General features: G+C 44.3%; 1 protein-coding gene and 1 long non-coding RNA gene across 2 annotated transcripts in view; both read left to right on the forward strand.

The window, feature by feature from the left end:
* Positions 1-8,165: 8,165 nt before the first annotated feature.
* The window catches only part of LOC138749148 (uncharacterized), a 98,715-nt gene continuing 81,724 nt past the window's right edge, over positions 8,166-25,156 (forward strand). The window contains exons 1-2 of the long non-coding RNA XR_011348448.1: positions 8,166-8,562; positions 8,710-8,833. This is a non-coding gene — a long non-coding RNA (uncharacterized lncRNA). The remainder of the gene's footprint in view (positions 8,563-8,709; positions 8,834-25,156) is intronic.
* tlnrd1 (talin rod domain containing 1) lies at positions 13,716-16,443 on the forward strand. Its single transcript, XM_069911541.1, has one exon. It carries the CDS (start codon positions 14,724-14,726, stop codon positions 15,756-15,758), a length of 1,035 nt encoding a protein of 344 aa, XP_069767642.1. The 5' UTR covers positions 13,716-14,723; the 3' UTR covers positions 15,759-16,443.

The raw sequence follows: 25,156 nt of genomic DNA on the forward strand, positions 1-25,156 counted from the left end.
AAAATGTACAAACTCCTTACAGACTGCACCGGATTCAAATTCGGGTTGCCAGCTGTATAATAGCCTTGCATTAACTGCTGTGATACAACCACTCAGTTACTTTCCACAGTACACCTTAGAAATTCAATAGAGCATTCAAAGACATGCCAAATGCAATGTTATGGATCCTATGCATTGAACAGCACTTCCAAATCCCATGACATCCACTGCTTAGAAGGACAAGGGCATCTTCTGAAATACAATCACCTCAGCTTCCCCATGACATAGCACTGTTCCTTCAAGCTTCGGTCTAAATCCTGGAATTCTCTACCCAACCACGCTGTTCGGAATCTTCACCAGAGGACTGGAGTACTTCTAAGAGGTGAACTAAAAGCAGTCATGTTAGTGATAGAGAAAAGGCTGTAAATGAATATGTTGTAATAAAAACAGAAAGTGTTGCAAATGCTCAATCAACGTTGTGGAAAGCGGGAGTTAATGTTTCTGGTCAAACATCTGTTGAGTGTTTCAAGCATTTTCTGTTATATTTTAGATTTCCAGCATTTTGATGTTCATGGACAAATAAACGTATTTTAGTACTATCATATGTCCAGAATATCTGGAACCAGAGATTGTCAATCAGAGTGTTTACTCTTTTCCACATACTTTCAGGCGTAATTACTAAATTAGGTATGGAATTAATCTCAATCAGTAACCAGTTTACATAAATGCTTCAACTATATAAACTATAAATTCCAATCTCTATACACCTCCATCCGCCACACTGAAGCCCTCAAAGACCTTTATGTCTTTCTCAAAAACAGATCCAACCAGTCCACCCCCACCATCCTCCACCTGGCAGAACTTGTCCTCACTCTCAATAACTTCTCTTTTCACTCATCCCACTTTCTCCAAGTCAAAGGATTAACCATGGGTACCCACATGGGACCCAGCTATGCCTGTCCTTTTGTTGCCTACATGGAGCAATCCATACTACAAGCCTACACTCGTAAGCCTCCTCAGCTCTTCCTCTGCTACATACATTGATGATTATATTCATTCCAGCCGCCTGGATCCATGAGGAGCTCATTAACTTTATCCACTTTGCTGCCAACTTTCACCCAAACCTCAAGTTAACTTGGTCCATCTCAGGCAACCCTCTCCCCTTTTCTCAGTCTCTCTCTTTCCAAATCTGCAGGCAAATTTCTGCAGACATTTTCGACAAGGCCACCAACTTCCACAATTACCTCAACCACACCTCTTCACACCCTGCTCCCTGTTAGGATTCTATTGCTTTCTCTCAATTCCTTTTGTCTCTTTGGCATCTGCTCCCAGGATGAGGTCTTCCATTCCAGAGCATCTGAGATGTCCTCCTTCAAAAGTATTGTGGCTTCCCCTCGACCACCATCAACTCATCCCTTACTTGCATCTCCTCAATTTCCTATGCATTTGCCCTGGCCCCTTCTGCTCCAAGAACTAACAAGAACAGGATTCCCCTTGTCCTCACCCACCAGCCTCTCCATCCAATATACTATCCTTCACAATTTCCTTCACCCACAACATGATCCCACCTGCAGACACATATCCCCATCTCCTCATCTCAGCCATCTTCAGGGACTGCTCCCTCCGTGACTCATTTGTCCACTAATTGCCCCCCCCCCTCCAGTTCCTTCCCCTGTGATTGCCATAAGTGCCACACTTGCACCACACCTCCTCCCTCACCACCACTTGGGGCCCCAAACAGACCTTCCAAGTGAAGCACCACTTGTGAATCTGCGGGAGTCATCTACTGCATTCGGTGTTCCCGTTGTAGCCTTCTCTCTTGTCAACAGCAATGACGGCGATCTCCCAGTGGCCAACCATTTCATTTTCCCATCCTGCCCCAAAATGTCCGTCCACTGCCTAATGCACTGCATGCAAATCGGTGGAGCAGCATCCAAGCTTCTGCCTAGGCACTATCCCACCAGATGGATTTAACATTGATATCACTGATTTTGGTTAGGCCACTCACTTCTCTCTTCCCCATCCTTTTGTCTCCTTTCCTCCAGCCATCTATCTCCTCAGCTTTTTCTCCCACCCATATCCACCTATGACCTCTTGTCTGTGAGCCTGTGGTTCTTCCTCTGCCATTTTATTTAGACACCGGCCTGCATTCTGTTCATACCTTGATGAGGGGCTCAGGCCCAAAACTTATGGTCGTGTATCTTTATCTCTGCTACATAAAGAATGCCGAGTGACTTGCTGAGTTTCTCCAGCACTTTTGTATAAACTTACAGTCGCAGCATTCGAAGACCTTGTTTAATCCCAGAGTCAGGACCTGGCCTGATGAAAATTCTTTGGTAATCACGGACACACCACCAGAATTGGCTCAAGCTTTGACCCACAGTTTTCACAGCGTGGGCTCCTTGTGAAGGGTCTGAGTGTCTAGCCACCTCAACTCTGTCTTAAAGCAGAGTGAGATATGAAGTGAGATCAATATAGTTTAGGATTTGAGCAGGACGAAGTTGCAAGTCCTGAAATGTTGACTGACTGCATTCCTCCAGATGAAAATGTGTGGTGTCGGCCTGATACAGAACAAAAGGCCTAGCAATTCATTTAGATTGGTATTGGCTGTCAGAGAGAAAATCGGTCAGGATCATTTATTTTTTGATTCAAGACTATGTAGGTAGAATTGGGAAGATTAACTTTGAGGTTGATATAGGCCAAAGAGGCATCATAATGGACATTTACAGTGCAAAAATAGGCCATTCAGCCCAACTTGTCCTTGCCAACCAAGTAGTCTGCTTAAGTTACCTCATGTGGCTTATAACCTTCTAAATCTTTCCTATCCATGGAGCATGCTGCAGTGCAAAAATATTTGGGAGTGCTTGTGCATTAATCGCAATAGGTTGGTTTGCAAGTGCAGGCTATCAAGAAGGCAAATGGAATATTGGCCTTCAATGCTAGAGCAAAGAGGCTATACTGTAACTGAACAAGCTACTGGTGAGACTGCATCTGGAGTACTACGTCCTGTTCTGGTCTCCTTACTTGAGGAGGGATGTACTTACTGGGTTCGGAGGCGGTTCAGAGGGGTCCCACCAGGTTGATTCTAAGGACGAAGGGGTTGGCCTATGAGGAGAGATTGAGTTGTTTGGGACTGTACTCACTGCAAGTTAGAAAAATGAGAAGGGATCTTAGAAACGTATAAAATTATGAAAGGCATAGATAAAATAGAGGTAGGTAAGTTGTTCCCATTGGTGGGGGAAACTAGAACTAGGGGACATAGCCTCACAATTCAGGGTTGTAAATTCAGGATGGAGATGAGGAGAAACTGCTTTTCCCAGAGGGAGGTGAATCTGTGGAATTCGCTGCCCATTGAAGCAGTGGAGCCGACCTCAGTAAATATATTTAAAGCAAGGTTTGATAGAATTTTACATAGTAAGGAAATTGAGGGATATGGAGAAAAGGCAGGTAAGTGGAGATGACCCTATCAACATATCAGCCATAATCACATTGAATGGTGCAGCAGGCTTGATGGGCCAAGTAGCTGACTCCTCTGACATCTTATGTTCTTACCTCCAAATGTTTATTAATGATGTAATTGTACCCACCTACACCACTCCCTCTGGAAGTTCATTCCACATACCCCCCCCCCACCCCGAGTAAATCAGTTGCCCCTTCGTGTCCCTTTTCATTCTTACCCCTCTCACCTCCAATCCATTGTCTCAAGTTCTTGACTCCTCTACCTTACTCAGAAAATGAACTGAATGGGTATGCTGTAGTATTTGGAGATATAATTGGAAATAAATCCAAAGATGGGTGTACAATTAGAATCACTTTTTGCACTGGAGAGAGAAGCACAAGTACTGATAAATCATCCATCTGTTTTCATTGGATTTCACAGCACATCAGCATTATAATTGTCAGTTCCAGTGTTTGTCTTGGTCACCAATTTTACAACTGAAGTAGAGCTCATAGGCTTTCTTAGTAAGTGCAGTCATGCTGCGTCTTTAAGCCTTAAGCGTATACTCGCCACAAATGTAACAATGTATTACAACTGTTGTGACATTGACGAGACATTTCTGCTGTATTGAATCTTCCTGAAGAAAATAAATGATATTGTTAAATACAATCACTATGTTATTGCCTAAAGAACATGTCCATCAACGTGTGTTCAATCTATATCAATGTAATGAGCAGCATCTGTACACGTGAGCTGCTGTTATAGCCTGTCTGCATCTATCCTGACTAAGCATGCCTTAGCCCAAAGACAGTATTTGCATGGCCCCTGCACTGAGTACTCAGGCATACTTGGACTGACTTTGTGGGCAATATACAGGAACGGAACGATCGGTGTAGCAGTTAGCGCAACACCTTTACAGCCCCAGCGATCGGGACTGGGGTTCAATTCCCACACTGTCTGTAAGGAGTTTGTATGTTCTCCCTGTGTCTGTTGGTTTTCACCAGGGCCTTAGCTTTCCTGTCACCATTCAAAACCTATCTAATTGGGTGTAAATTGGGCAGCATGGACTTATGGGCTGAAATAGCCTGCTACTGTGCTGTATGTCTAAATTTAAGATTTATAGTAACGGACTTAAAATATGGTAAGAAATCAAAAAAAAGTTACATTTAAAAGGTGACACATGATTGGAAAATTTTAAGGTGGTTTCTGTGATCAGCATCCAAGATCTGTAAAATGCACCCAAAAATGTTCAGGAAGCAAAATCTTTGTTTTCCAGTGTAATTGGTAGACTTGGAAGTGAGCTGCAATTTAAAAGCTCTTAGTGGCACCGTTTCTATTACCCACCATGCTCAAGACTTTTCCAAGGGCCCTTAAACCAGAGGGCCTAATGACTGGTTTAGCTACAAGGGCCAGGAAAGTGTTCAAGGACACGACGCAACAGTATCAGACATAGGTCAGCATCCTTACCTATGGGGTAAAGTCTCCACAATTGGTCCTTTATGACAGTTTCCCTTTAGAAAATGGTTGCAATTTCAATTAATGTAAATTGAATGAAATAATGTAGCACTGCACAGTTTACCTTCAGGGCCTTTTTTTTTTCATTTCACATCATTAACCTAATTTTTTAAACTAGAATCAATGGATGACTGCAAACTGCTTAACACTGCAGCAAAACCTTTTAGCCTTAAGTTGATTCTCAATGATTACAATGAAACCTTTGGAAAGAACTTCTGGGAATTGGCCAAAAGCTTTCAGTGTTTTAAGAGCTGGGAATAAATTGGGCCAGGAAGTCAAAGAACTTCAAGAAAACATTTATTTTTAACAGATACACAGTTGGGAATTTTAAAAAAAATCATGGTCATGTGCTATACGATTGTAGCAGTTTACATTTATATGTCACAGTTAAATTCTATTGATCAGACCTCATACTGAGGATTCTTCTGCGAACAGACTAACATGCCATTTCTGATTGTGCAAAGAGTCCAATTACAGCATATAAAGTGCAATGGAAAGGAAGATCAATGAGCACCAGCATGTTATGGGGTTTATTCAAGAGCCTGATGGCTGTGGAGATGAATCCTGTGTCTTTAACACTTTCAACTCTGTGTCCCGGTTTTCAAGGGAATACCAACAAGCGTATATAATCCGTGTCCCAGTTTTCTGAGACTGGTTTTATACCCAACCACCCACTGGTTCATACTGGTGTTTATACTACAGTTTACCCATGGATCCAGTCCAGAATATATATAATGAAAGGTTAAAAATGGCCGGAGTTAAGACTGTTGGTGCACAATTTCAAACTCTCAAGCCTTCTCCCAGATGGGAGGAGGGAGTAGAGTTTGTTCATGGGGCGCTGGGTCCTTCAGTACGTTGGCTGCTTTTCCTCGGCAGCCTAAGATGTAGATGGAGTCCATGGAGGGGAGGGAGAATTGTGTTACGTTCTGAGCTGCATTCACTTCTGGAGCTTCTTCTGATTCTGAGCGGAGCAGCTCCCGTACCACACTGTGATGCATCTGTTGACCGGCATTCCAGAAGGAGGATGCTATCTATGGTCACCCATGTCAAATGGTTGCAGCTAGGTCAAGAAAAATTACTCCACCATGATCCCAATAAGCTGCAGTTTTAAAATATGATAGGTTGAGCCTCTGGACTGAACCAGTGGAGGAAACTGACTGGAGGTGTTCAAACAAGGAGCTCCATAGAAGAGTGGCACAATCAAGGAGGCCACAATGCACTTGATCTTTGAAGATGAAGGGGAGATTGGAGATGGATCAGTAGACGTGGGGTCAAGGATGGATTGGAAAGGAGTGATTTTTTTAAGCTTGAGTTGATAGATGAAGGGAAGGGGGGTGTGGCGGCGCAGGGCCATATCAACTAACGTGAGGCGAAGAAGGGAGATTAGGCATTTGTTCAAGAACACTGAACCACTCAAAAAGTCTGCATATAAATTAGGTAAAATTGGCCTTTTTAACTGATGCCTAATGATCTTGGAGAATGATTAATGTTATTTGGACAAATGGGAGGCAGGAGTTGGATGAAAGGGTCTACACCTGCTCCCAATACATGAAGCTCTGCACTATGAGTCTACTTTGATCAGTTTATTTTATACATTATTAAAGAGCTTACACATAAAAAGTGACAAAATTACCCATGATTTGTCGTCGAGTTTTAATGCTTTAACTTTTATTTTTAAATCCCTTGAAATTTACCAGTTTCTATTAGAACTGCCTCAATCCATAAACCTATCTGTTCAAACTGTGGCTTTTATTTCCTTTGATTTATTTTTCTACCAGCCACATAAAACATGGTAATCCGAGACTGCCAAAGGTTAGAAAGAAAACTAGCCTTTCATTTATACATTGCATGTCATATTGGGGAAAAAAAGCCTTTTTCTCTGAAAGTAATCAAAAACATTTTATAAACAAAGGCTGAGCAGTCCCAAGCCAAGTTAATTATAAAATTATTTCCACAACCTTCGAAAACTGAGCAATTTCATACCTTTTGTGAAAGCGAATGGAAAGATCAGTAGTAGTGAGTTAAGGGCTATGGGGAAAACCCAGGTGGGAGGAGACGAGCCTGTCATCAGACCAAGCCGTGATTTCATTAAATGGCCGACTCCCGCTCCTAGTTCTTATATTCAGCGTCGGCGCTAAGGGGGGGTATCCACAGGCATTGCCCCCACCCAAGTGAGCTGCTGTGCCCCCCCATACAGTTGCGGCCATCGATCGCCAGACCTGCCCACCCCCTCCGGTGTCACTAGCGTGCACCAAGCATCACTAGCATCTCGCTTGAAGCATGCTAGCGACTCTCCACCCACCTAGGCCGTGTCAAGCGTCACTAACGGCTAATGGTGCTTGACGCCATAAGAAGCGCTCTTGGCACCTACATCGGATAATGGTAACAGCATTCCCGCCCCCCCCCCCCCCAACCCAAGCAAGTTTATAAGTTTTGCACCGTACCCCCCCCCCCAACACACTAATGCCCCCCCTAACTCATTCTGGCGCCCACACTGGTTATGTTCTTATGTTAACTCAATGTTTTAAGGAGGTGCATAAAGCTACACTTGTTCCTTTCAACACTAATAAGACTGAAGCCATATTAGGGAATGTGAAAAGCTCACCTTATTCACAAGAGCAGGTTGAAAGTCAATCGTCAAGCACAGTAAATGAATAAAATTTGCATTGTGACACAATGCGGGCAAGGAGCAGATAGAATGAAGTGAAGATCATTGTCTATTGTCCCCTCGCCCTTCCCTCCCTCGCCATTTTATTTGGCTCCAGAAGAAGGGCTCAGGCCTGAAATGTTGCCTCTGCCTCTTGCTTTGTATGGATGTTGCACGAACTGCTGAATTTCCCCAGCCCTTCCGTGCACTACATCGGATTCTTGATTAGCTGCCACGGTGCGCTCTCTCTCTTTTTTCTATCTCCTCCCTCCCCTTTCGTTGAAGTCAGGTGAGCAGTTCAGATGAGGTCAACGTGATCTGGATTATAAATTGTAAACTTAGACATGCAGCACGGTAATGGGCCCATACGTTTTGAAGGGTGGGAGAAAACCCATGCAGACACAAGGAGAATGTACAAATGCCTTAGAGACAGCACCGGGCTCATACCCGGGATGCGGATGCTGTAACCGAGTTGCGCTAACAGTGCCGCCCATGCTTTGATTGTGTGAAAAGGAACAGAGGGAAAGTATCAACAGAAATAAGAATGCTCAATGGCATTGACTGTTCTTTTTAACCTTCTCAGATATCCCGGCTGCCAGGCATTGGGGAATGGAGGTGATTAGGAAGGAATGTGAGGAGTTTTGGCATGATATTGGAAACACTGGCAAATTTCTATAGATATGTGGTGGAAAGTGTGCTGACTGGCTGCATCGCGGTCTGGTATGGTGGCACCAACACCTCAGAGTGTAAAATCCTGCAAAAGGCCAGGACATTACAGGCAAAACCCTCCCCACCATCAAGAATATCTACTGGGAACGCTGCCATCAGAGAGCAGCAGGAATCAAGTATCCACACCATTCAGCTCTGTTCTCGCTGCTACCATCAGGAAAGAGGTGCAGATGTCACAAGACTCGTACCACCAGGTTCAGGAACACCTGCTACCCCTCCACCATCAGACTCCTCAACCAGGGACTCATTTAAGGTCTCTTATTTGTGCACTTTGTTGTTTATTTTTCATGTCTGTATTGCACGGTCAGTTTGTTTACATTTCTTTATTTGTTTATATGTGTACATTTTGTACAATTTTTCTTTGCACTGCCAATAAGTGGTAATTATGTCTCACCCACAGGAAAAAGAATCTCAGGGTTGTATGTGATGTCTTGTACTGTATGTACTCTGACAATACATCTGAATGTGTACGAAAATGCTGTGGGTTATGAATTCTTAACCATGAAGCCCTGAGATTCACCAAGGTAAGCACCCTTTCCATTATTATCATGCAATTTCATTACTCTATGACACTACGAAAGAGATCCTCTTGTTGGTTATACAAACCATTGAAGGAGAGATTCGCTAAAAGTGAAAGATTTGCACAATAACTTTAGCTTACACATCCCACGAATAAAATTCTGCTAAAAACTACAAAAGTTTATAGTTCCTGGTAAAGTGGATGAATTTTCCCCAGGAATTGGAGGAGTTAACAACTAATTTTCTGTCTGGGCACTCTCCAATCAGATGGCATTAACGCTGTCTTCTCTGGTTTCCACTAGCCCACTTCCCATTCTCCCTCCCTTCCCATTCCCTCTGTCTCCATTCCTCCAGCTCTTCCCCCCCCCCCATTCCCTCTCCATTCACAGACCCATCATCCCTCCCCCTGCCTGCTGGTGTGTCCTCCCTCTCTTATCCACCTCTCCTGCCTGTGGGCCTGTGCTCTCCCCTTGCACCTCCCCTCCCACAATATTGTTCAGGTACCTACATTTTGTCCATACATTGATGAAGGTTTCAAGCTTGAAACGTTGCTCTGCTGAGTGTCTTCCACATTATATTTTTACTTCAGCCGCAGTGTCTGCAGACCTTTGTATTTTACTACAGGATGAGCTTTCTGCTGGGTTTGAGATCAGGATTAGCAAATTCTTTTCCACAGATGTTCAGTTGCTCTCCTGAAGCACCAGTGAATTTCATCTTTGCTTGCTGTATTTGCCAAAAAATTACTTTGGAGCTTTACAAAGAGGCACATATGGATTGCAGGATTTCATTGTCGAGCTTTATTTCTGTGGGGAGGGATATGGGGGTGGGGGGTGAGTGAGCCTGGGTGCCAATAGTGTTGTTGCACAGAGCAGGAAGATTGGTAGAGGATCTTAGACGTGTGTTTAATGTAAGGCCGATTCCAGGACGTTTACGCAAGAGCTTGAGAACCGCGAGACATGAAAAAAAATTACTTGGTAGCGTTCGCGCTACGCAAGCATGGAGAATGACAAGCACACCAAAGCCTTGAAAAACGAGACTGGTTTATTGGTCTGACTGTCGTGCTTACATGGGCCCCAGGCGCCAACGTCGGGAATTGGCCGACATTGTCACCAGAGTTCCCTATCTTCCTGCTGTGTGGTAGGTTACCTTGGACACCGGTCGGTGTCACCCCCACCCCCCCCAGGTCTGCGCAGTTCGTCGGGCATTTTGTAGGCTGCTCTGCATCTCCATACGCGGGGCACTACAACTTTCATGTTTTCATTCTTACATGCACATTTTGTTACAAAAGATTTATATAAATGTTAAGATGAATGGTAGAGCATTGTGAAACATGCTGCAATATAAAAATTGGCAAGTAACAACAAACCTCAGGAAGAAGCCGCGTGGCCTCAACTGCTGTGAAGACTGAACTTTTACTGAGCCTCTGCTGTAGGGGGCGAGGCCTCCAGTCTTCGGCGTTGCTTGTTGCTGGTGGCTGAGATGGGGACGTCATGGCGTGTTCTGTGGAAGGTGTGCTGTGGTGTCTGGAGCAGCGGTGTTGTGTGCCTGGATCGGGGGTCCTGGAGGTTGTGCCATCTTGGATCGCAGAGCCCTGTGGCGGATGGTGTCGAGGCTTTCTGGCTCCTATGGATTGTGAACTTTGTGGCGGTTTCTTCACTTAAGCTATCAGACTTTTAATATCTAGAGACCAGTAGATTCCTGCAAATCTGGTCCAAGATGGCATCATGGCAGAAGCCTGCAGTAGCCTCTTTGGACCTGGTGGCAGTTTCTTTACTCAAGCTATCAGACTTTTATTATCCTGAATCTATTATATTGTATTTCTACTGTGACTTTGGTCTAGATTTTTTGTTAATTACTGTATTGCTCTTTTTATTCACTTTATGGAGCTTTGACCTGCGTAGTAATAGTCTTGCCTTGTGTTGTCTAACGCTGTTTTTGTGTGGTCATTTGCTGTTTCTCTTTTTTGCAGTTTGGTTTTAAAATGACAAATAAAGGTAAACTTGAACTTGAAGAAATACATGTATGTAACAATATGTATATAGTTTTTAAACTGCTAATTTGTATTAGTTTCTATAATCAACTACATACCATATATACATGTATGATAGTTGAATTTTATGGACCAATTTTTAGGGTAAAATTCAGGGGTCGTTTATTACGCATACTAATTTTGAATGCGGTAAGTACCCACATTGTTCAAGGCATCGGGAGCTTGGATGGGTGGTAAGTCTGCATTTGGGGTATTGACAGCTCCGATGGGCAGGTGGCCAGGATCTAGGCGAGAGTCTGCGGACAGGGCATCAGGAGCTCAGATGGGTGGGAGGCCTTGGCTTAGGCAAGAATCCCCAGTCACATGCATCTCTTTGACCTATAACGTGCGGCTCGTACAATTCCTGTCTCAAGCCAACATATTTCTGCTCACTACACATTATAATTCAAAGAGCCACATGTGGCTCGCAAGCCACCCTTGGTCTATTTTCTCTCTGTTATGCATCAGTGAGCTAGTTTATGATGAGTGATGCCTCACAAATATAAAACATCGCCTGCATCTTGTATTTGGACGATTGAGATGAAATTCACTGTGGTTCCAAAGTGGGAACAATGAAGGGTGAATTCTTTCCCATCCACCTTTAGATTAGCTCCACTTATGTCGGAGGCTTGCTGGGGATGAGGTGCAGCATTGCAGGGAGAAAGGCTGAGAGATGGCCTTGCATAACGTCAATCTGCACTGGGACTTGATCTGTGGCGGACCTATTGGTTGGAATCTTGGTTTTCGTCCATCAATTGTCAGTCACAGAATGCAGACAAATTTCTAATGCAAACCAACGAATGTAGCGGTTAGCACAATTCCATTGCAGCGCTAGCGAGCTGGATTCGAATCCACCACTGACTGACAGGAGGTTGTACGTTCTCCCCATGTCCGCATGGGCTTCATCTGGTTGCTCTGGTTTCCTCCCAATTCTTCAGATGTACGAGGTTAGTGGGCTAATTGGGTATATTTGGGCAACCTGGGCTCATGGGCTGGAAAGAGGGTGAAACATGAAAATCTGCAGATGCTGTGATTGTAATAAATACACAAAAAAAAATGCTGGAGAAACTCAGCCGGTCTTGCAGTGTTAATAGGAGATAAAGATATATCACTGATGTTTTGGGCCTGAGACCTTGAAAGTATATTCAAATTAAAAGGATTCTCTGCACTCCCTTTGGCTGCTTGCCTTTCTAAAATCTAGGCTTCTTCATAGGCACATGAATATCTAGGGAATGGAGGGATATGGATCGTGTGGAAAGTATTTGTCATTTTATTCAGCTCAGACATAGTGGCTCAAAGAGCCTGTTCCTTTCTGCAGTGCTGCTCCCTGCATTTGTTTTTTGGAATTGTAACTTGGTACAATTCGGCATTAACGCGCCGTGATCTGCGAATCTATTAATCCGACTTGAGGCCCCTTTTCTATTCATAGCAGGAAACTGTTAACCAAACTTTGATTCATCCCCATTGAATCGCTTGATGGATGGAATCCACACAGTAACCTGGGGAGTGGCTCTTCAATTACTGGAGAGACATTTAAGGCCTAGTTGGTTGTAAAGGACTTTTGAGACAACTAGATACCCTGGTATCTCAACGATTTTGACAATAATCTACATGGCAAGCTGGTCCAACAGAAAAAAAATGGGGCAGAAGAATAATTTCGGCATGGGCCGAAAGGGTTGTAGTATTCTATGGCGTTGGCAACCAGAGGTTATTGTTCATTTAAATTTAAAATTTAGGTGTACGGGCCCTTTCAGCCCACGAGCCAGTGCTTAATGGAAATTAATGACTTAATGGTAGCGCATACAATTATGAAGGACCTTGATACAGTAAATAGGAAGGAGCCATTCCTCTGAATGGAGGGATGAAAAATCAAGGGAGCACAGGATTGGGGAAGTATTAGAGGGGAAAATGATGAAAAACGTTTTTATGTAGACGGCATGAGGGGAATAGGGCCCACAATGTACAAGGACCATAATAAGAGAGGAAAAGTCTCGTCGTTGTATTTGGGTGTGTGTTTGCAGGGCTACCCACCTAGTGTTGGGAAAGTTTTGAGGATGGGTGATTTTTTTTCAATTAGCGCACCTTCTGGCTTATAAATTTGCAGTGTCATACTGATAAGGAGAAACTACAATGTGGCTTCCCCGAACTACTGGAACCCGCTTCCAGACTCGCGCTGTGTTCCGTGCGATGTGTTTTGGGAGGAGGGGGAAAATTGTCACATGATCGGTGACACTTTGCCATCTGTTCGCCAATCATTTAACAACACACACAGATTTAAAAATAACTGCAAATGGTGAAACCGAAAACAACAGAAATTTCTTAGTGTAGACCAGTCAACGTGCGGGGGGGGGGTTCAGTCATTACTTTGGGGGCGGGGGGGTTCAGTCATTACTTTGGGGGCGGGGGGAGTCGCCATTTATTTTCGAACTTCATTGACTTTTGATTTGTTATCGGTAAGATAAAGCGGATTTTTGTGCCTCCCCGGCAGTGTGATATGCCTTTAAATGTGGATTACAAAGAAAACAACCTTGGTAACCGAAACGAATTAATGTACAAAACTCAGTGTGACAAGAGTTCCTGGCATTTCACCCTTTCAAACCGTGTTTCCAACTAACTTCCCCCGAACTGCTTTCATTTTTATTCGGTGTAAAAGAAACCGTAACTCGTTGATAAGCAGGCACCGTTTAAAAGTGACAGCAATGAATGAACTGCTCCAACGCCCCAGCCCAATGTAACTTTTTTTTCACACGGAAATACCGCCTCTCTGGTCGCCTCTGATTGGCGGCGCCTTCGTGTATCAACATTCCATTTGGCGATTGTCTCGCCTCTGATTGGCTGGGCGTGGCGTCAGTGTTGCTTGTAATTGACGTTGAATTTCATGAAGGGCTTCGGGGGAAGTCTGTGCGGCGATGGGATCGGGGCAACTTCCACCCCTTTTCTATTCATAGCGGGAAACTCTGTTCACCAAACTTTGAGGCGGGGGATCGCTCCGAATGGATCAGCATGAACCGATGGGGCCAGCATCTTAATTTCGCCCCCAGACCGGCAATAGAAAACGCTCACGTCGGGGCCTCAAGTCGGATTAATAGATTCGCAGATCACGGCGCGTTAATGCCGAATTCTCAATAGGCAAAGCGAGACCCTTTTTTTTTGTTGGAAAGAAGGTGGCTGGTGCACTGGATTCTTCTGATGGGCGCGTCCTGGCCGTTCCGAGCGGATTGACTGCGGCTCCGAAATTAGAAAACTTACCTCTCCAAACTACCGTTGGCTTCTTCGGTGTTTAACAAGTGGCCAGTCGGAGTGCGGCCACACCCTCTGTCTTGCTTCCTGATAGGAGATGCAGACTCCTGGTTGACTCCCATTCCAACACAACAGGCTGGAATTAAGAGTGCTCGGGGGGTCCCCCCCCCCCCCCCCAATCTTTGCAACTGACACTAACTTTTGAGTTATTTTCAAGTCCACTAAAATCTGAACGAGGAATAAACATCCTGACAAGAAGGATCAGCAGCTTTTGTTTGTGGCAAAAAAAGTGAAACGATGAGGCTGCTTTTAAACTCCATCCCTTGAATTCTTTCGTCAGCTAAGATAAATAGGGAAAAGGACTCGAACCATCATGTACAGAGGCAGGAGATGGACTCGCAGACAGAGGGTATATACATTTAGCCGGGCAGGCAAGAGGCATTGAAGACTTCTGGAAAGGATCCCAACTGGTTGGCATCGGGAGAAAGCCTTTTTTTGTTGCTTCTGTTATTATTTTTAATCCTTCTGCCCCGTGGATGGAACGATGATGCGGGCAGAGGGGAATACTGGGCTGAATGGGAACGGCGCTGGGCACCTAAGCGGCATGCGAGTGGCCGCCCGGCACCATGGCTAACAGCGGCTCGGCCAAGCCGACGGGCAGCATCAGCTCCCAGCAGCGGAGGAGGCTCGTCTTCATGTGCGACATGTGCAAGGGCAAGATGCAACTGGTGGCCGACCTGCTCCTGCTGTCCAGCGACAACCGACCGGTGCATACGGACAGTCTGTCGGCCGAGTCGTTCGACAAGAGCCGGGACGCCGTGATCGCCCGCACCAAGGGGCTGTCCATCCTCACGCACGATGTGCAGAGCCAGCTGAACATGGGCAAGTACGCCGAGGTGGGCGACAGCCTGGCCGAGATGTGCGAGCTGGTGGTGGCGCTGGTGGAGTCGTCGGCCCACGCCGCTTACCTGGCGGCGGCCGAGGCGCCCGGCTCGCAGGCGGCCGTGGCCGGCTTGGTGGACCGCTACCGGATGAGCCGGGCCCGCCACGAAGTGGAGCAGAGCTGCGGGCTGCTGAGGACGGCGTCCGTGTCCGAGCTGAGCCCGCCGCTGCTGCTCGAGGTGTCCCGCGGCATCTCCCGGGGGCTCCGCAGCCTGACCGACGCCTGCGTGCTGGCCTCGGACAGCAGCCGCGACCGCTTCGCCCGCGAGCAGTTCAAGCTCGGCGTCAAGTGCATGAGCTCCAGCGCCACGGCGCTGCTCGCCTGCGTGCGGGAGCTGAAGGCGCGGCCGTGCGAGGCGGCCCGGGCTCGCTGCGTGCTCTTCGGCGGTCCCCTGCTGCAAGCCGTGCACGCCCTGGTGGGCTTCGCCACCGAGCCGCAGTTCCTGGGCAAGGCGGCGTGCGTGAGCGCCGAGGGCCGCGCCGTGCAGACCGCCGTGCTGGGCGGCGCGATGAGCGTGGTGTCGGCCTGCGTGCTGCTCACCCAGTGCCTGCGGGACATCGCGCTGCACTCCGACAGCACCAAGGCGCCCGACTACCGGCAGCGCCTGCAGAACTCCGCCCTGGCCGTGTCGGACGGCTGCAACCTGCTATCGCAGGCGCTGCGGGACAGGACCTCGCCCAGAACTCTACCGCCACTCAATTGCCATTCTGTGAATTAACCTCCCCCCTCCAATTCAAACAAGAGACCTCCTAATACCAAAGAATCCTCGGGCACTGGGGTGTTGTGTGTGGATGGGTGGTGGAGGGGGCAGGAATCGAGCCCTCCGTGCATCCACAGAGACAGCGCAGAAAGCAGCCGCTCAGCCCATCGTGCCTGAGACAGCTCTTTGAAAGAGCTCGCCAGTTCATCCCACTGCTCCAATAAACAGACAGGATAAGGACTTTCTAACTCTAAAACAACGAATTACAAAAAAAAAGGCTTAATCGTGCTGGGTGCGGTTCAAAGTCAGTCTTCCGGATGTCCCATCATCATTACTAAAGACATTGTCAATTCGATGACCATTATGGTTTAGAAAAGGGTTTTTTTTTACCTCAATTTACAACGCGCGCACACACACACACACACACATTGACAGCGGGATGGAATGTAGCTCCAGGTATGTGTGTGTCTGTGGAATCAAATGAGAAAAGAGAGAGCGAAGTGAATCTGGTGTTAGTGAAAGGGAGTGTGCAGTTGTGATGTTGATCTTTCCACGTCTCTGTTCTAAAAGTTGGGTTAAAGCTGCTGTGAGTCGTTCCCTCCCCCCAGTTTTACACTATTTGCCAGACGTGGAAGTCTATGTCAAGTTTTCTTGCATGTACTGGAGTATTTATTTCAACATTAAAATGTTATGTTTCTCATGATGAGTAGGGATTTTTCTTTATTCATTACATTTGAGGGAAACGTATAGTGAATTAGGTATAGGCAGGAGTAAGGTGCTGTTGTTCTGGGTGACTGAGTTGATAATTGTGTGTTTATATTCCAGCTCCTGTATAAATATTACCTGTGATAAAAACATATCCTTTGATCATAACTGATGCAATGAGGAGCACATTTCTTAATTCCTGCTTTATGCTTAGCATAGAACAATATAGCACAGTACAGGCCCTTCGGCCCTCGATGTTGTGGCGACCCATATATTCCCTCCCTAGCCTGTAACCCTCTAAATCATTTTGTTCAGCCACACCAATAGCACTGCGCTCTTTATATAAACAACAGTTTTAATTAATATTTCTTTCTTTTCTGCTGTATTGTGACTCTATCATCGTTGGTTTTACTGGTTATTTGCCTTGCCTGTCAATCTGGAATCTCTACTTGCAGTTTAAACCACTTGGTTTATTTAAGGGAGTTAAAATGTTGTTTTCTCCTCATTCAGTTTCACAGACATCTGTCATTTGTGCTGCTCAGTGGTGATCTGACTTTAAACGTGTCCATACAACAGCAAGCGAATTAGCTAATTAAGAGCGTAGCCACGCTGATGTGAGAATAATATTCCCGGGTTTCTTCGATCACAGGCACCTAATGCTAGCTCTTTATTTCCAGATTTTAAAACTAGTGAAATTTTAAATTATTTGGTGAATTAAGTCCACACCTTTGCATCACTAGACTTCACTCTGAGTGCACTCCATGCCTGCTTCCTTTGTTTTCCCTCCATCGACATCCAAAATCCTGCCACCTGTATTCTACACCCTTCAGCCAGAAACCCTTGCACTTGCCAAGCTACATTCAATCCTGACGAGGTAATGCCTTGATTTCGTGCTTTGAGATTCTTATTGTGCTCAGCTTCTTTCATGTCTTTGTATCTTTCAACCTCTGTAATTTATTTAAAAAAAATATTTATTTAGACATACAGCACTGTAAAAGGCCATTTCGACCTGTGAGTCCGTGCCACCCAATTTACCTTCAACTCCTGGTACATTTCTGAACGGTGGGAGGAAATCGTAGCCCCCGGAGAAAACCTAATCTCTTCAAATTACTGACACTCTTCCTGTTTTAAAACACGAAGGTCTGCAGACACCATTAGCAAGTCAAACAGTGTACCTTTTTTTATATAGCAAAGATAAAAGATGCATAACTATCGTTTCAGGCTTGAGCCTGGCTCCTGCCTACAGTTTGCTCATACCTTGATGAAGGGCTCAAGCCTGAAATGATAGTTAAGCAACTTTATCTTTGCTATACAAAGAACATTGCTTGACCTGCTGAGTTTCTCCAGCATTGTGTTTATACTCTTCCTGGTTTGGTTGGAGAAATTCAGAATGTAACCTAGAATTTTCTCTTTTAACCTTTCAGCTGGATGTGCTTTTATTTGGTTCGAGGGATTCTGTAAAATCTGATCAACTTGCCTAACTAATGTGCCAAATATTATGACACCACATTTTGTCTTTGGGTTAGGAATTTGCTGAATTTTTTGATAAATGGATTATGTGATAACCCCTTGCAATTCTATCTCCCACTTACTTAAAATAGAAAGGAAAGAAAAAAATGTTAAAGCCTATGACCTTGACAGCTGAAGGCGAGGATTGATACATCTTTATACACTTTATCTATAGTGTCCAGTTCTCTGTAGATCTTTGACGTGCTTATTAATGAGAAACAAATTGAAATTCAGAAACTATCCCACAGAAGAAAGGATTCTAAGGCATTTACCACCAACATAGCTGTTGCTCATTGCAGTCGCATTATGAACATCCAGGACCACTAAAAGTTGACCTGATTCTTTGGAGTTCATATTTTATGGTTGGAATGCATTTCATCCATTGATACCACTGAAGGTACCATAGTAATTGGACAGAAATGGGGAAACTGCTACTTTAAAAGATAAATTCAACATTCTAATTGCTGAGGTGGGATCCCTATAGGAATACCTGTTTTACTCAAAATTTATTCGATCGGACTTCAGTAGGATGCAAAGCCGGATTTGCAATTTATTCTCTGATTTCCAATAAATGTAGTAAAATGTGCAAGATTTTATTTTCTATCCCTAATTATCATTAAAGAGAGAGTAGATAACTTCCGCATCAGTATTGAATGGGATGTTCCAGCATTTGGATTCTGGCTTGGATTGATAACTATTTTGTTCAGCATTAGGACAGCTTCTCCGTGGCTTGCCCATAGGTCAGATTCGTGTTGGATTTCATGTTGTCAGAATACATACATCGCATCACATACAACCCTGAGATTCTTTTTCTTGCGGCAGAGGCAGAATTACCACTTATTGGCAGTGCAAAAAATAGCAATTCAATGTACACATGTAGACAAACGGCAATACGGAGGGAGAGAAAAAATAAAGTGCAAAATTAAGAGTTCTTAAATAAGTCCCTGATTGGGTTTGTTGTTGGGGAATCTGATGGGGGAGGTGTAGCAGCTGTTCCTGAACCTGGTGGGGCGAGTCTTGTGACACCTAGACTTCTTTCCTGATGGCAGCGGCGAGAACAGAGCGTGTGCTGGGTGGTGTGGGTCTTTGATGATTGCTGCTGCTCTCTGACGGCAATGCTCCCCATAGATGTTTTCGATGGGAAGGTGCTGTCCTGGGATGTGTCCAGTAGTTTTTGCAGGGCTTGACACTTGGGTATTGGTGTCCCTACCAGACAGTGATGCAGCCAGCCAGCATACTTCCTTCCCACCACACGCCTGTAGAAATTAGCCAGGGTTTCTGATGTCATACCAAGCCTCTAGCTGGAAGCCTCATTTAAATCTTTCTACCCAATAGATCCAACAAATGTGAATGCTGGTGTCTTAGAAGATGCCTAATTGCTATCAATGCTGAGTCTCTTTTTTAAAAAAAAATATTTTTATTGAGTTTAACAAAAGCTCTTTACACAAGGTATATTGATAACATAAATCTATCATATACATATCATCATTTGTAAATTAGAAGCATAACCATGATTATTACATAAATTATTTTGTTCAGGACATCAGATTCTACAATCATAATAATTAAACAATTAAATCATAATGAATTCAAAACTTCCCTTATATAAGATTTTATACTTCTCTGGTGACGTACAAGAGACAGTAAAGAGCTATCTGGCAGGACTTGTATAAGAGAATATTAAAAGCTGTTACAATGGCAGCAACCTGGGTTTGAATCCAGGACTCCTTGTACGTTCTCCCCATGACCTGCATGGGTTTCTTGCGGGAACTCCAATTTCCTCCCACCCTCCAAAATGTAGGGGGTTTGTAGGTTAATTGGGGCATTTGGGTGACACGGGCTCATGGACCAAAAGGGCTCATTACCATGCTGTTTGTCGTTTAAAAAAAGATTTTGTTATCAGAATTGTTTTATATATAGTACTGTATCAGACATGGCTGTTTCCATGGACTCTCTCCTTGGATTCATATGGATCTCTATATTGGTTTCTAGTTCAATGCATTAGCTCTAGATTTAAATAAGACAGTCTTCACTTGTTGGGGTTGCACTCTCCAGTATGTTTATGGATGCTGTGTGACCTGCTGAGTTTCTCCAGCGTGTTTGTCAATTATTAACTATGGGTGTTCTTTTTTTTGAAAATCCATCCAGCCCTCTAATCCTCCTCTGCCATGTCTTCTAATCTTCTCCAATCCCAAAAGATGATGGGGCTTGGACACCCTACCATCTGAAATGCTCAGTTCCAATTTTACTTGATCCCCATTACTGATTGTGGTCCTAACCACCTAGCCTGTGACCCATTCCAGTTCACTATCTCTCTCCCTCTCTTTAAAATACTCATTTAAAAAAAAAATATAGGCTTTGATTATTTGCCTCAAAATTTCATATTTTACACAACACTCCATAAATGCCTTAGAAAGATTTCTTAGAAGTGCAAGTACATTTCTGGAAAAAAATGAGCATGTCCCATTGTCAGTATATTCTTGGTGCTTGTGCGGTCATTGATCATGCCAGTGTTGTGTTTTTATTTGTACCTTCTGGAGTTCAGTGCTGTAGATCGCATACAATGGCTGAGTGTTTTCTGGATTGAATGCTATCAAAGTGCATTATCTCTCTTAAGTGGTATCCTGTTTGCTTGAGTCATATTTCCCAAATGCTAGTATGATAGGGAAATTACTGGGGAGTGTGATCTATGGACTTGGTGTTCTGTTTGTGTTAATTTAACCTTTTTTAAACGTCAAACCTGCACTGATAGGTATCATTTCACAATGTCGCACAGTTTCTGAAGAACCTCTGGAGCGATAATTATTGAAACACGAGGAACATGTCATTTAATGTGATCTTTCTAACCCACAGCAAAGAGATAAATGATCAGATAATTTGGTTGACTCCAGCCCACCTGACATGCTCTTTAAAACATCTTCTAAAAGATTGCGCTCTCTGCACCTCTCTCCCCACCCTGCCCCAGTGCGAATGAAGTGTTCATTTGAACTTAACATTTGATCCAATCCAGAACTCTTGCCATGAATGCTTAAGATGTATCCATTTTTGATCAGAAAGCCTGAATATAACTTAGACTAGGGGTAGCCAACCTTTTAATTTTTTTATCTTTCATTTAGACATACCACACAATAACAGGCCATTTCAGGCCACGTGTTTGTACCAGGAGTGTAGGTTAATGGCCTGTTACTGTGCTGTATGTCTAAATTAAAAATGTAAAATTAAAAGGTTGGCCACCCCTCTCTCAAAGTCAGTGATAGTGGATTTTTTTTTATTGCAGTTGGGTAAAAATTCCAAATGTAATGAATATACAAAGAACCATGTCCATGCAATTAAGAGGTTTGACTCATTTCAAAAATGAGATTTGTTGGGGGAAGTGCTTGTATTGCAAAGTTAAACAAATGTGCTGTATCTTTGGAAAGAGAAACCCTTAATGCTTCAGGTTGAAAAACCCTTCATGAGGACTGGGGTGGAGAGAAAAGTTAATTTTCAGAAGTTGAGAAAGTAGGCAAGTGATGACTAGAATAAAGGGAATATCACTGGGCGGTGAGGAGAGGGTCACCCAAGGGATAAGGTCCATTCCAGTTGGGAAGTCGAATGAAACAAAGGTGTGAGACCATGAGCTGTTCCTGCTTATCTGATCTTTCTTTTGTTACAATTTTAAAAATCCTGGCAGCATCTTTGTAAATCTCTGCTCCCATTCCTTGTGTAGTTACATCTTCTCTGTAACGTCATCAGAACTGCACAGTATTCAAATAGGGGTATAACGACTGTTGTACACAGTTCCAACCAATTCTATGCCTCAGCTCTAATGAACAAAATGATATTGCACATGGAAATCAAAAGAGCTGAAAATGCCAGAAATCTAACATTAAAAACAAAATAATGAATTTATTTTCATATGCATTGTACATGTCCAGGGAAATTCTCACTTCCTGCAGCTGAACACTTACTTCCTAAAGGGAAAAAAAAGCATAACTATAAAAATGTACATTAAGTTAAAAAGAGATAATAGATATAAAAGTTACCAAATATTCACAATTTCCACCATCGTGCAAGAAACAGTCTTTTTGTGGTGTGCGAACAGCCAAGGATTAGTGAACCAAGGAGAGGTTCAAGAGCCTGATGGTTGTTGGAGGAAACTGTTCTTGAACCTAGAGGTGCTGGTCTTCAGGCTTCTGCACCAAGATAGCAGTAAGAAGAGGTTGCGACCAGGGTGATGAGGGGCCCTTATGATGTTGGCTGCCTCAAGGCAGCTTCCAACATGGATGGGAGGTCAGAGCCTGTGATGGACTTGGCTAAGTTTGCTATTTTCTGCATTCTTGGGCACTTGAGTCACAAAACCAGGCTTTCCACAGTATTCAACGACATGCCAAATCTCCGACTTCTTCAAAAGCAGAGGTGCTGGTGTTCCTTCTTCATGGAAAATGCTCAGGTCGCACAGCATCTGTGGGAAGAGAAACCAAGTTGACACTTCAGGTGCAGGGTCTTCAACCTGGCAGGTGAACCCTCTTTCTCTGCCCAAAGATGCAGCCTGCTGGGTATTTGTAGCATTTGGTGTTTTTAATTTAAAATATTCCTTAATCACATGAAATACATAACTAGTGACCTTTAGGAATGTGGATGTACTTTTGTTATGTCTCTTATTCCTCCATACCTCTCTTGTCTAGTTACGTTTCACCAACACCTCCTTGCACTTGTCAAGATCAAACAGCATTCGCCACCATTTGTATCTTTCCACATGCGTAGCTGTTCCTCCCCACTGGCAGGTTTTGCAATATCTGTTAACATTTATAGTTTTCAGATGTCAGTCTAGATTATTAACTTGTATCTATGCTAATGAGCACCAAAATGTAGCCTCTTGTCAACTCCCTAACATGCACACTTTGCTTTGAGAGTTTGCATTGAATCACTGTGCTTGGGGGCTGTGTGTGGAAATTCCACAAAAGTTTTCCCCAAATTTTGATCAATACCTGGGAGGAGTTATAAAAGTTGTACCTGTATCAAACCTAAAAACTCCTGGTTAACGTAGTGATTAGCGCAACACTATTACAGAGCCAGCGGCCTGGATTCAAAAGCACAGCTATCTGTAAGGAATTTGTATATCGTCTGTGTAGCTGCTCCGATTTCCTCCCATGTTCCTAGGATGTATGGGGTTAATAGCTTAATGTGAAACAGACCACTGCGGGGCAATCCCGCGTCACTCTGGCTGTCGTGCCTTGCACTCCGCCAGGCTCGGTGGCGTGGGACCCAGAGGGGGGCATTTGTCCTGGGGAAGCACTTGCCTCCAAGTCCTTGCCCCAGAACATAGTGCCAAAAGCTGAAAAGCTACAAGGCACCGTGTTCATCTTCGCTTGCGAAGGGGTGGGTCATGGATGGATGGATGTACTGGGCTCAAGGACCAGAAAGGGCCAGTTATCCTGTTGTTTCTCCAAATTAAAACATAGAAATTGAGCTTGTGCTCTAGATTTTGTGAAAGTGGGCTTAGACTACTGGTGGAATAATCAAAATAGATTTGGATGATTGAAGTATTTCTGTGACATTCAGTCAAAGCCAAGATTATTTATCACATTATACCTAGTACAGTACCAAGGTTCTTAACAGGCTATCTCTGCGTAAAGAGTACAATTTACGGAGTATAGGACTCCAATAAAAAGGAAGTTCAAGTCCAGTTGATTGACATCTAATTCCACAAGTGCAACCCGACAAAACACTATTCTCTGGTCCTCAGTTCAAGACAGGCAGACACACAACCAGACATAACACACATACGGGCAAACAATACATACGCAGGACAAGTATTTTGTCTACACAAATACGCTTCAAACGGTGGGAGGAAACCAGAGTAGGAGTCTCGGAGGATCAGTTCCTTTGGTCGTTCAGCATTCTCACTGCCCATGGGAAGAAGCTGTTTCTCAGCCTGGTGGTGCTGGTTCTGAGACTCCTGACGGGAGCAGCTGAAAGATGCTGCGTGCAGGGTGGAACGGGTACTCAGTGATTTTCAGATAATGATCCCATGTCCACCTATAACCTCTTGGGGAGGGAGACTTGAGTGATCCTCTCTGCAGCTCTTATGGTCCAGAATGGACATGAGACACATTCAGCCTCCCAGCGCACTTTGTGAAGATGGATATCATTTTGGCCCATGGTGCTTTTTAACCTTTCGCCACTTGAATACTTTGAACAGTAGCTAGTATTTCACCAGGTGCTTGACAGTTGACTTGAATTCTAAGAGGCGTATTGTGTTCAGTTTCTAATGAGTGGCTTTGAGTCTCTTATTTTTTGTCTGTTGAGAATAATAAGATTTTACAGCTTGGCAGACGTGTTAAATCGGAGACCTGATCAAGGGAAATGTAAATTGTGAGCAGGCTCCAGTTATCCCCGGGGATACAACAGTCTCGGACTCTGCCATATCCCAAATTCTTTTAAATTTGGGAAACATGAGGGATGGTTTATCTTTTAACAACAGGTCAGTGGAAAGGCCACACCCTTGTGCCCTTTTATTATTTCAAATCGACTGACCTTGTTTAACCAGCAGTGAACTTTTAACATTTCCTGTTTTTAAAAGAAAAATACACTGGAGCTATTCTTTCACAGACATCAGTTTTACGGTATGGGAAATTATATATATATTTTTTAGACATGCAACACAGTAACAGGCCCTTTTGGCTCACGAGCCTGAGGCGCCCAAAAACAACCAATTGCCCCACAACCTCCAATACGCTTCAAATAGTGGGAGGACACCGGAGCCGCCAGGGAAAACCCACGCAAATGCGTGGAGAACTCCTTGCAGACAGCGGGGATTCGAACCCCTGGTTCCAATCGCTGGCTATGTAACAGTGTTGTGCTTAATCGTGCCAGCTGTTACAGGGGAAACGGGTCAAGAAAGCAGTTTGTTTTTTTGGGAGACCTGCAAGTCGATGGCCACAAAAATTGCGACAGCAGTGCTTGGGTGGCAAAGCCTTAACAGCATCAGCGATTGAGAGCGGGGTTCGAATCCTGCGCTGTAAGGGGTTTGTACGTTCTCCTCGTGTCTGTGGGATTTTCTCTGGGGGCTTTGGTTTCCTTCCTCCATTCAAAACATTGTAGGTTAATTGGGTGTATTTGGGAGGCATGGGTTCGAGGGCCAAAAGGGCCTGTTACTGTGTTGTATGTTTAAATTTACATTTAACACGTACAAGAGGGCTACATTGTCAATGGCTGCC

Source organism: Narcine bancroftii, chromosome 14, assembly GCF_036971445.1.
Source record: "Narcine bancroftii isolate sNarBan1 chromosome 14, sNarBan1.hap1, whole genome shotgun sequence".
NCBI classification, from domain to species: domain Eukaryota; kingdom Metazoa; phylum Chordata; class Chondrichthyes; order Torpediniformes; family Narcinidae; genus Narcine; species Narcine bancroftii.